The 12,099-nt window shown below is 44.6% G+C and overlaps 2 protein-coding genes and 1 long non-coding RNA gene across 2 annotated transcripts in view; 1 reads left to right on the top strand and 2 right to left on the bottom strand.

Moving 5' to 3' along the window:
• Window positions 1-1,043, bottom strand: part of Cpe (carboxypeptidase E) — a 110,792-nt gene extending 109,749 nt beyond the window's left edge. Inside the window, 1 exon segment of the mRNA NM_013128.2 lies at window positions 649-1,043. Within this exon segment, the coding sequence (NP_037260.2) occupies window positions 649-955 (307 nt within the window). The 5' untranslated portion in view covers window positions 956-1,043.
• Window positions 1-12,099, bottom strand: part of Erich1 (glutamate-rich 1) — a gene marked incomplete at its 5' end in the record, with an annotated part of 52,793,804 nt that overhangs the window by 52,548,918 nt on the left and 232,787 nt on the right.
• Window positions 1,200-12,099, top strand: part of LOC148000511 (uncharacterized) — a 30,411-nt gene continuing 19,511 nt past the window's right edge. The window contains exons 1-3 of the long non-coding RNA XR_015639789.1: window positions 1,200-1,609; window positions 2,615-2,927; window positions 4,674-4,806. This is a non-coding gene — a long non-coding RNA (uncharacterized LOC148000511). The remainder of the gene's footprint in view (window positions 1,610-2,614; window positions 2,928-4,673; window positions 4,807-12,099) is intronic.

Genomic DNA, 12,099 nt, shown 5'->3' with positions numbered 1-12,099 from the left:
GTGATCATGCACTACTCATCTTAGAGTGGTCAAAGCGGGGGGTGGGGAGTCGGGGGGGGGGCTGTTATTTTCCCTTAGTAAGGCGAGGCATGGTCTGTAAGCCTGTTAGAAACCTTTTCTACCCTGGTAGGAAGATCTACATGTATGCACCCCACACAACATCTAGATCATCAATATCCTTTTTGAAATTCGCCAGCATCCCCAGTCGAGAGTGCACCTAACGCTCACACAAACGCAGAGGTGGGTACGCAGAGCCTGCAGCGCCCAATAAGCTGGTCCTTTGGAAATTCTCAAATGATAGAAGACTCTCCCTGCCCCTCTGAGACCCCGCCTTCTGCACCTTATTTTTCACTGGTGTCTACCGGGAAGGTGTTTGCCTTCTGAGAACTCATAATTCTATTCTGTTTAGAGTTTGACCCATCTGTGAGGGTGAGCACCCGGGAACTCAGCTCTGGGATTTGTCTGTATTCCTGTCCCCATGCCTCCAGCCCCCCCACTCCCCGCCTATGTTCACAAAAAAACGGGTCGAAGATGCGAACGATGGAGAGGCTGACGTTCGTTTCCTTCCCACTTCCCATCCAGGCATCCTCCACCCGGCAGCAACTCGGGGCCCACCTCTCCTCCTTCCCGTCCCCGCAGCGCACTTACCGGGCTCATGGACCCCGGGGTTGTCAGACAGCTCGATGACCAGGAGCTCCCGGCCCTCGAAGCTGCGCCCCACCGTGTAGATCCTGCTGATGGCGGTGCACTGCAGCCATACCGACACCAGCGCCTCGCGCAGCTCGGGATAGCGGTGGTACTCGAAGGAGATGCCGTCCTCCTGCTGCAGCCGCCGGCGCCGCCGCATGCCAGCCGCTGGCGCCCCGGGCTCCTGGGCTTCAGCCGCTAACAGCCACCCGCCGGCCACCAGCGCGGCACACAGCGCCAGCAGCACCCGTCCTCCGCGCCCGGCCATCGCGTCCCCGCGAGCTGTACCGCCGGTCTCTTTTGTCTGCCCGGGCCCGGGTGGAGTTGGCGAGCTCAGCACCAGCCTCCTCTCGTCTCACCTTCCACGGCTCAATGAACGGTGCGCGCTGGGGCCACCCAGAGGACAGTGGCGACGCGACGGCTCTGCGCGCTGCACTACCCGCCCCGGGGAGCAGGAGGCAGGAGGCCCGGCACAGGCGGAACAACCGCCAGGGATGCTGGCTTTATTCCTTGGCTCAGACCCACGTCAAAAGCCAAATGGCGCCAGGGACCACGCAGGTGGAATGACAGCTAAGACCTTGGCTTAGGAGGGTTATTGTGAATGAGAGGGAACCACGACCAGGATCACCCTTGTAGAAAACACATTCTTGGGTTACTAGCAGAGCCTTTTGATTTCCACCTAGAGGCATCAGAATGTGGGGTGGGGGTGAGAAGCAACCCACAGCTTGCCTTCTTTCTCGGACATTACTGCTGCAATAGTGGAAACTTAAGGGTTGTGGCTTCATCTTACAGCAAGGTCTGGCTAGAAACCAGAACACTGTATTTTGATTTGATTCTGCTTTCTACCCATTTACAGAGAGCGCTTTTAACTGTATTCAGACATACTCCGGAATCCTTCTAGGGGGAAAGAGAGAGAAATGAGGTAAGCAAGCAAGACCAATACCACTCATCTTCTGTGACACTCTGAGAAACACCAACGAGACTCTGTTCATGCGTTAGACAAAGGATTTCGTTTGGCAGTATGATTCAATCCTGTGATGGAGGAAAAACCGATGCAGATAAATGATATTGTCTTCCCTTTCACAAAGTGACTGCAAGGGTATAAAATCGTGGGCTTAAATGACCACCCTTGGGCAGGGTCTGTACTTTTGGAGCAACATCTGCAGCAGATGTTACTCTACAACAGTTGCCATTGGATGTAACACCAGTATGGATCTGAACAAATAATCCATTGAGCGTGGCCACCAAAAAAAAAAAAAAAAAAAAAAAGATCAGCACACCAGCAGGGGAAGGTTTCATGTGGGACATTTTTCCCCAGATGCCTCTTTCTCCACTATCTAATAATACCCTGTCCTGAATAAAACCTGTCACCTAGAAAGGAATCCAGGTCTATAAATAATTTCATTAGGTTTTTTTTTCTTTTATACTGAAGTTTGAAACCGTGGAAGCACCTTCTCTTTCTGACTCCTTGGTCTCAGATGCAGCTAGAGGGCAAAGGGAACCCAGTTGCTTAGAAAGTGATGTCAGGGGTTGGGGATTTAGCTCAGTGGTAGAGCGCTTGCCTAGCATGCGCAAGACCCTGGGTTCGGTCCCCAGCTCCGGGGGGGGGGGAAAAAAAGAAAGAAAGTGATGTTAGCAGGACAACAGGTTGGGTGGCCTCTGTGGTTCTCAGAAGGCCCACTGCCCTCAGAAGCCGACCTGTGGCAGTCATGGCTGCCCACACCCCACCCACCCAGGCCACTCCCACCCCTTGAGAACCAGACTGCTATAGTTAAGGCACGAAATATTGCTGGCACTGGGTGAAGGAGGCATCTAAAAATTATCTGTCACACGTTCAGGGAACAAACGTAAACCAAAAAGGGCAGCAACTGTAGGCATTCGGCTCACGTTGAGAATTTTAAAAATAAAATTAATATTACTGTTTCAGGGGTTGGAGAAACGGCGTCACAGTAAAGAGCACACAATACTCTTACAGAGCACCTGAGTTCAATTCCCAGCCCCCACAACCAGGGGATCACAGCGTCTGCGTCTCCAGCTCCAGGGATCTGATGTCTGGCCTCCATAGACACCCTCACATATGCAGTAATAAATGGGGACATAAACATATCTAAATACAAGTTTAAAGGAGCACACAGCCATGATAGCGCTCGCCTGTAGTCCCAGAACTCAAGAACCTGAAGCGGGAGGACACCGGGATTGAGGCTAACCTGAGCTAAATAGTGAGACTCTCCCTCAAGCAGGTAAATCAAAGTGTATGAACAGACAGGTTGCCAAGGCACTAGCAGGGAGGTTAGTTTCGAATCGATGGGTCTACATCTCGCACAGCAGCATAGATGCTTTTTTTAAGATAGGGTCTCATGTAGCCCAGGCTAACCTCAAACTCACTATATATCTGAGACTAGCTTTGAACTCCCGATTTCTTATCTGGAACCTTCCAAGTGCTGGCTTGTATTATAGTTAGGTGCTGCTTTAATAAGCTACCACAGATGTGAGTAGGGGGTGGGGCTTTTTGGGGGCGAGGATAGCCTTCATCTGACATCCTCCTTGAGGTAGACAGAACTTTATGAAAAATAGCAACAAAAAGCCCCAATGCTTTCCGCTCTAACCAGCCTGTATTTGATTTCTTAGTTCAGAAGTCTGAAACCAGAGCTATAATTAGGTTTCTAAAAGCATTTCCAAAAGAGTAACCTTGGAAAACCAGAGAGAAGAAAACAGAGTGGCTAAAACCAATGACTTCAAAATATACAGTTAGGATTTTAAGTTAGCAATTGAAAGCAACCTCACTAATTTGTGGCTGGGTTGGGGCATATTGACTAGTAACTACACACACACAACTACTGTGTGTGTGTAGCAGTACAGTAACTACTCCTCTCACTGAAGTCCTAACTTGTCCCATGGCTGACTATTCTTTTAAAATGTTACCTTTAAGGGTCACGAGGTACTTTTTATTTTGTTTTGTTTTTTTTTTTTACTTTAAAAGAAAAGAAGTGGGATTATACTAGCTGTGTACTATTACTTGAAGAGTTCTCTGACATCGTAGATGTTTGTGGCCCTAACCTGTAGAAGGAAAAAGAAAGTTGGTTAGGTTATCCATTCTCTAGTATTTCAGTATAAGAGAACCATATAGCAACTTAGAAAATGTATGTCTTAGGGCTAGACCAATGGTCCACCAGTTAAGAGCATGTGTTGCTCTTCCAGAAGACCCAGGTTCAATTCCCAGCATCCACAAGATTGCTCACAACTGTCTGTAAGAATAGTTGAAGGGGATCCAACAATCTCTTCTGATCTCTGCAGGTACCAGACAGGCACATGGTGTACAATGTACAAAGGCAGGACAGGTATACAATAACAACAACAGTCATAATAATAATAGTAATAATTTTAAATCATTATTTGAAAGTCTCAAATAATGAAACATGTTTTAAACACACGTGTTTTCAAGCTTTCATGATTCACAGAGTCTGGGGTAAGTCTCAGGCATACCTGGTTTAGGGGCTGTCGGAGAGACGACTCGGAGGGGAAGGGTGTCTCCTGCTCCTCCAGAGGACGTGGGTTTGATTCCCAGCACCCACATCAGTGGTATATAATCACTTATGCCTGCAGTTCCAGGGAATGTGACAGTCCCTCCCGGCCACCTTGGGTACTTGGACATACACACATATAAATTTTTAAATCTTTTTTTAAATGAATTTTTAAAACATCCTTCATTTTAACCAGAAAATCGACCAAGTATGGTAGCATATGCTCGTAACTCCAGCACTTGAGGGTGAAGGCAGGAGAGCCAGGAGCTATCGCTTAGTCTACACTACACGGAGTTTGAAACCTGGGTTACATGAGACCCTGTCAAAAGCAAACAAGAGGAGTGGCAGAGATTTCTAATTTTAATATTCAACTGCCAGATGTGTTGTATTAGTTAATTTTCTTGTTACTGTGACAAAATACCATACCCAGAAGAGGCTTACAGAAAAGTTCATTCTGCCTTACAGTTCCACAGTGAAAGTCTGTCACAGCAGAGGAGGTCTGATGCAGGTGGCTGAGATGGCCAGAGCAGGGAGCTGAGAGATCACATTTCCATCCGCCTAAAAGAAGCAGAAAGAAAACCGGAGAAGAGGCAAAACGGTGAGTGTTCAAAGCCTGCCTTACAGTGATGCACTTCCCCTGTCACGGTTCTACCTCCCAAAGGTTCTGTAACCTTCCCAAACAGAGCCACCTGCTGGAGACCAAGTGTCCAAAGGCTTGAGACTATGGAGGCATTGCTCATTCAAACCCGTGCACTAAGAAACAGTGAAGCATGTGCTAACACTTGCTAAGGTCCCTTTCAAGTCCAAAATCCTATGGTTCTGGAAGGTTTCTGTTTGAAATGATCTCACAAACCTGAGAGATGGCACACACCACAGACTAGGGCACTGACTGGAAGGAATTAGAATGTGGTCTGTCTTTGCACTTCTGGGTTATTTTACATGTGGGTCGGCTGCACCAGTTCTATTGAAGCAGGCATTAGTCCTTTGTGGCTTCACGAATACACTTACTCATCCGTGACTGTGGAATTTTAAAATATCTTGCATGCAAGTCTTTAATGTGTTTGAATAACCATAGTTAAATTCAACCTGCTATTTTAAAATGTCTTTACAAACAGGAAAAAGAAGTCGAAAGAGACATTGTTGTTTCGTGGTGTCACTTCTAGACGTCTGTTCTTGCATACTTAAACTCTCACAACCCCTACTTTCAGAGTCCCTTCTATTCTCACCAAGGTCGGAAACTATTTCTCTCTATGTGTGTAACTTTTACTCTCTTCCTACAATAGCCTGTTCACCATTTATCTACCCCGCAGAAAGTCTGTTAGCATAGAGTTTGACAGCTGTCCAGCTGTGTGCTGGGGAAGGATTCGTAGTTACCTGGTGGGAAACAACTTGATTTCAGAGGTTTTGCAGTGCTACATGATGTAAATATTTCCACCGTGGCAAGTCCGAAATTTCCAATATGAAATTATCAAAAAACTCTGCTAAGAAATATGCCAGAGCGAGCAACTGTACAGAGTAGTGATGGGCATAGAGTCTCTATCCCCCTCCATTTGAAGACACGAGGCTTAATTTCCCTCTATCGGAAATGTAGGCAGGACTTAGTAACTCACTCAAATGAACATAAGAAAGCAGAAATGATGAGAATTGCATTGAAGAATTAGCTCCGTGGCAAATTATTTATCTAGCATACATAAAGACCTGAGTTAGCTCTCAAGAACTGCAAAACTAAAGCCAAAAGACACGATAGCATGTATCTTCCAAAATCATTACGGAAAAACTGCAGCTTTCCATCTTATTTCTCCTCCCCCTTCCCTCCTTCCCCTCCCTCCCCCCCCCGTGTGTGTGTGCATGTGTGTGTGTGTGTGTGTGTCCTTCATCACTTATTCTAGGGAAGTTGGCTCTATGTTATAGAGAGAGATCTCCATACTGGAAAACCCGAAACAAAACTGAGATTCGAAATCAGTTGTTTATCACTGTGACGAAATACCTGAGGTTAACAATTTGAAAGAAAAATATGCACAGTTGACTCACCCTTTCAGAGATACTAAGTCATCTGCATCCATTGCTTTGGTCTGGGGCACGACAGCAACATGATGGTGGGCAAGTGTGGTGAAGGAAAGCTGTTCATCTAAGGTGGCCAAGAAGCAGAGAGAAGCAAGGAACCAAGGACTCACAAACCACTTCTTACGACGAGAATTCACTCCCTAGACCCACAAAGCTATGACATCATCAATAGATTAGTCTATTCATGACATTAGTGCTCTCATCATTTAATCCTCGAAAGCACACTCCGCACTCCACCTGCACAGCCTGCATACATCAGAGGCTAAGCCTTCTTTTGTAGGACACTTGATATTCAAACCATAACATGAAGTCTCCAGAGGACACCCTGCAAACAACTGACATCCCTTGTCCCACGGTCAGTGAGTAATTGAGGACAACTAACAACTGACCATGTAATTAGGCCTTGATGTGATTTCTCATCCCAGCTTCCAAGGACTCCATCTCTGACATCTGTTACACTGTTGTCAGTAAGAAGGCAGAATAAGAACTTCTACATCCTATTTTCCCACAGAAACACATATTTAACTACATTACTGGTCTAGGAAAGAGTTAAGAGGCTAACATGCTCCAGGCAAGCATCAAGTCAAGGTTAGCCACACTGAAACAGACAAGAGCTTTACCTATGTTTAATCCCTACCCCAAACCCACAAAATTTAGAACCCTGAGACATTACAACTTCTCTCTGGGGTGGGAAGGGGACAAAATACTCAGGGGCAAGGAGGCAGCTCCTGTCTGGCCACACATAAAGCGGTAACAGAAAGGCATAGGTCAGATGCCCAGGAAAACTAGAGGAAGTGAGCCCCTTCCTGTGTCTTGAAAGGCTGTAACATTTGAAGAAGGCACAGAACGGTGGCTTATTTTCCAAGCGAGCAGGAGGGGATCATGGCTGTGATGTCCTAGCCTTCTATGGGGGCTGTTTAAGATGCCTTAATCTCGCTTCTTATACAACATGCTTCCTATATCACCCCTTTCAAAGCACTGGCAAAACTCTTCTAATCAGACCTGAGTGAACAAGAGATAACTGACTTGAACCAACCAAACAACAAGCAAACAAACAAACAAACAAGAGCCAAAACAGATATAACATAAGTAGGAATCAAGGCCCAGAATCTTACCTTTGCCATGGCTGATTTCTGAAGTTCTTTCCCAGTCAAGGCAGGCCTTGCAGTCCCAAAGAGGAGATTGATTCTTCAAAGGGATATTTGTATCGACAGGGTCTCACGTAACATCCCAGATTAGTCTCAACTCCTCCATATGCCTGGAAGTGGCCATGAACTCCTTCCTCTGCTTCCTGAGATATGAGACAGCAGGCATACACTCTACGATGCTGTGCAGAAGGGCAGGAGATCCTCATGGCCAAAACCAGAATCAGAGAAGCCATAAATGTTAAATTCGAAGGCTTCTCTCTTTAGTAGAAGGGATAGATGCCTAGAATGGGTGCTGTTAATAGCCTGATAATCTTCAGTATTCGGTAGAGCCAGACCTCACTCGATCCCGATCCTGTGGAGGAGGTCACAGGTACTTTGCAAAAGACATGCACTTTGTAAAAAGTTCCAATGTATTTATGTGTACTAAGCTCTGTTGTGATCATTGCCACAAGGAAGTCATTATTCAAAGCTGCACTGTGCTTAAATATACCAAGAATAAATAGCTCAGGGTTAGACTCCAAAACCTTGAATCAGCACTGGCTAACTGTAATGTTGAACTGAATTTCCTTCTTGCTTCTTGTGGTTCATTTTTCTCCCAGCAGTAGAGCTTCTTTTAGGGACAGGACTAGGTAAACAATCTACCACCTGAGATATATCCAAGCCCTGCTTTTTCAGATGTGTACACTTTACTGCAGAGATGCTAAAAATTTGAAGAGCCAAGGAAACGAGACACATTTAAAAGAGTGAGATTAAATTTTCACTAACTAACCCTACACAAATGGAGAACTATAAGTAATAGTTGTGGGTGTACAGAAGAAAAATGGAAAAACAAAGGGTGAAAGGGGGTTTTGTTTGTTTTGTTTAAGGTTTGTTTGGATGTTTTGTTTTGTTTTGTTTTGTTTTGTTTGAGGCAGGGTCTCTCTGTTTAGTTCTGGCTGTCCTGGAATTTGCTGTATAGATCAGGCTGACTTTGAACACACAGAGATGTCTGCCTCTACTGGCTGGGTGTCAGGATTAAAGGCATGCACCACCTTGTTTGGCAAGATTTCCTTTTATTGTTGTATTTGTATATATGACTGAATGTATGACATATTTATGCAAGTACCTGTAGCGACAGGAAGAGGGCATTGGGTCCCCAGGAACTGTAGTTACACACAGTTGTAGTCCTTCTTTCCAGTCCCCAGAAATTTGTTGTCTTTAATTATTATTTTTAATTGTATGTATATGTCTGCATGTGGGTGAGTGCGTGTGAGCATACGTTCCTGAAAACACCCAAAGGCATCAGACCTTTCTGAAACTAGAATCCCAGGTGGTTGTGAGATACCCAGTGTGAGTGATGGGAACTGAACTTGGGTCCTCTACAAAAACAGTATGTGTTCTTAACCACTGATCCATCACTCCAGTACCAGAAAAGACTTTTCCAGAAGAAATAATGGGTGAAATTTTTCCAACTCTGGGGGAATACACATCTAATTAACAACACTGAAGAGATACCAATTAGGATAAATCATAAGAAGTTTTCTCTGTATACATTAATCCTGCTATCAAAAAGCAAAGGTAAAGAGGATAAGAAAGGTGGCTAATGCCTTTAATCCCAGCACTCAAGAGACAGATGCAATAGATCTGTGAGTTTTGAGGCCAATCTAGTCTACATAGTGAATCTCAGTATGTGTATGAGTGTGTGTGTATGTGTGTGTGTGTGTGTGTGTGTGTGTGTGTTTCACAATATATGTGAGTGATTACATATACACTATACATACATCAGCTTAAAATAATCTGTTATGTTTTCATGATCCTATTGGTCTCATAGGAACCAAAAAAAAGACAAAGGCTCACAATAGATAAATTAAGAGCAAAAGGAAAATAATCATATAATTATAAAAACCAACAAAGGACAGTAAGACTAGAGAAAAAGGAGCAAACTGCAGGAAGCAGAAGACTGAAACAAGTAGTGAAGAAATCCTTTCCCATTAACCATTTAAATAAAATGTTGTCGTGGTTTGAATAAGATTGGCCTCCACAGGCTCATGTTACCAGGAATGCTTAGTTACCAGGAAGTGGCACTATTTGAACAGATTAGAAGGATTAAGAGGTGTGGCCTTGTTGGACAGAGTATGCCATTGGGAGTAAACTTTGTGATTTCTAAAGCCCATGCCAAACCCAGAGTTTCTCTGCCTATGGATCAGGACTTAGCTCTCAGCTACTGCTCCAATGTCTGCCTGTGTGCCACCATGGTCCCCACCACGATAGTAGACTAAACCTCTGAGACTGTAAGCAAGCTCCCAGTTACATGTTTGCCTTGGTCATAGTGTCTCTTTACAGAAATAGAACAGTGATTAAAACAAATGTAAATGGATTAGGTTCTTCAAAAGAAAGAAAAAAGGGAGGGAGGGAGGGAAGGAAGGAAGGAACGAAGGAACGAAGGAACGAAGGAAGGAAGGAAAAGACTGAATGGACTATGATGTCTATAAGAGATATATATTTTGACACAATAGTCCCATAATACCATCCCCTGCTGAGAGACATTGAATGACTACTGATGTTTTGCTAAATGGACTGCCTTCTAAACACTTCTGTTTATAGCCATAGGTTAGTTCCACTCTGAGACTTTGTCAGAGTGAAACCATGGGGTTTCACCTGAAGGGTTTTAGCCTCATTAATAAAATAAATTTTTATTTATTTAATGTGTATGAGTGTTTTTGTTTGCACGTATGTCTTTGTACCACATGTGTCCCTGACACCCAGGGAGGCAAACAAAGGACATCAGATCCCCTACGACTAGAGTTATAGATGCCTGTGAGCTCTATGTAGATGTTGGGAATTGAAACCAGGTCCTCTGGAAGAGCAGACAGTGCTCTGAACAGCTGGTCCTCGATGTAAGTTCCTAAGACTGATAAGGGACAGTAGAGCGCTGCCTGTGCCCCAGATATCTAAAGAACACAGCAGAGTAGGGCCACTTCCTACCCAAATCAGGTTTTGGCCTACTCAACTCCATAGAAACAAAGTCCACGTCTTGATAAAGCCAGTTAGACTTGTTTCCCTGACAACTGACTCTCAGAAATCATGTGACTGACAGTCTGCTAATCTAGCTGATATGATTGAAAGGACTGGGAGAGCTCCCCCGACCCTCACTCGATCAATATAAGCTAGCTCTGCTATTTCCTGTCTTCTGAGTCCGTCTCCCAGGTCGTTCATACCGCCAGTATTCACCACCGCCAACTGTCTGAGGTCCTGTTCCCCAGCTCCTCCGAATCCTGAGACCACATGGTACACAATGGCCAACCAGGGGCAAGGGACCCTCATATCTATCCAGCACCCACTAAAATACTTTAAAAATAGAAACTCACAATTTTCTCAGAGTTTGAGAGGAAAGCAAAGTCAGGAAAGCTGTCAGTCTTGGAAGCTGCTGAAAGGAGTGAGATCAACAAGCAGAAGAAAGAAAGTCAGGTTCTTTTGTTTCGTTGTTGTTGTTGTTGTTGTTGTTGTTGTTTTGTTGTGATGGTCCAAAAAAGCTAGCATGTTTAGCAATGGAGGTTGGCAAAACGATTCATGATAAAGTGGGAGGAGAAAGGCTGAGAAAGCCTGAAGCATCAGAAAAAGCATGTTCGGGCCTTTAACCACTGTCAAAATGGTGGTGGGGTAGATAGGTAAGTGGGTGGGAGTATGTGTGTTAGATTTTGAGTAAGAACTCATGAAAGCCTTCAGGCTGCTTGGCAGAAGCATTACACGTGGCTGCATGGAAAGGGGCCTTCTGAAAAACATATTTTATTCTCATTAAGAGGAGAGTTATTCTCTCCATCTTCTTAGCATGCCGTCAAGTAAATCAACTTTTTTAGGGGGTGGACCCCCACCCCTGCTAGATGGTTGACAGGCAGAGCTGGAGTAACTATTAAAAGAGTAGACAATCTTATGTAATGCTCCACTCTTTGAGATAGAGCCAAATATATCAGAAGTATGTTGTTCTTTCAACCAGAAGACCTACAGAGCAGGTTGCTGCTTTCCTTTGTAGTGTTAGCAAAGAGGGATGCAGGGTTCCAAGCTGATGTATGGAGAAGTTCATCCTCAACAACTTTTAAGGTTATTGTCCTTTTCTATTGATCTAATGAGAGAAACTTTTCTTGGTAGGGGGCAAGAGTTAACATAGAGGTCCATAGCTGGTCAAAGTATCAAGAATAAGTGACTGTTGAGTGGGACATTGGTCACTGATGTCATCCCCTCCAAGGCTCAGAGAATATGGAAACAGAGGTGGAAAGAATGTAGGCCACAGGGTGGAGAGCTTGGCTGTGAAACACAGTCTTCTGGGACATGAGAACTCATAGCAGCTGTCCTTCCTGCACAAGACCTGAGCAAGATATGGCCTGTCAACACATTACCATGGGTGCAGCCCCACCCCTAGGCACCACTGGTAGTTAATGGTTGACGGGGAATGAGGATGACATTTCTTTTAGTGGTATAACCAGCAATAAGTTTTCCATCTCTAGTAAAGATACTCATGCAAGCAACTGTAGTTAAATTCAGTCATAAAGAAGGAAGGAAGGAAGGAAGGAAAGAGAAAGTCATGAACATAAGATGGAAACTTGATGAGAAGACTACTTTCTTTAGGAGAATGAGAAATAAGAAAACATAATGGGGGACTATGACCAAAATTCAGTATCTACATCTAATGAGACATTAAAAAT

Source organism: Rattus norvegicus, chromosome 16 (assembly GCF_021556685.1).
Source record: "Rattus norvegicus strain SHRSP/BbbUtx chromosome 16, alternate assembly SHRSP_T2T, whole genome shotgun sequence".
NCBI lineage: Eukaryota > Metazoa > Chordata > Mammalia > Rodentia > Muridae > Rattus > Rattus norvegicus.
Note: the sequence above shows the minus strand (reverse complement) of the source record. Positions and strands in the feature narration are given on the sequence as shown.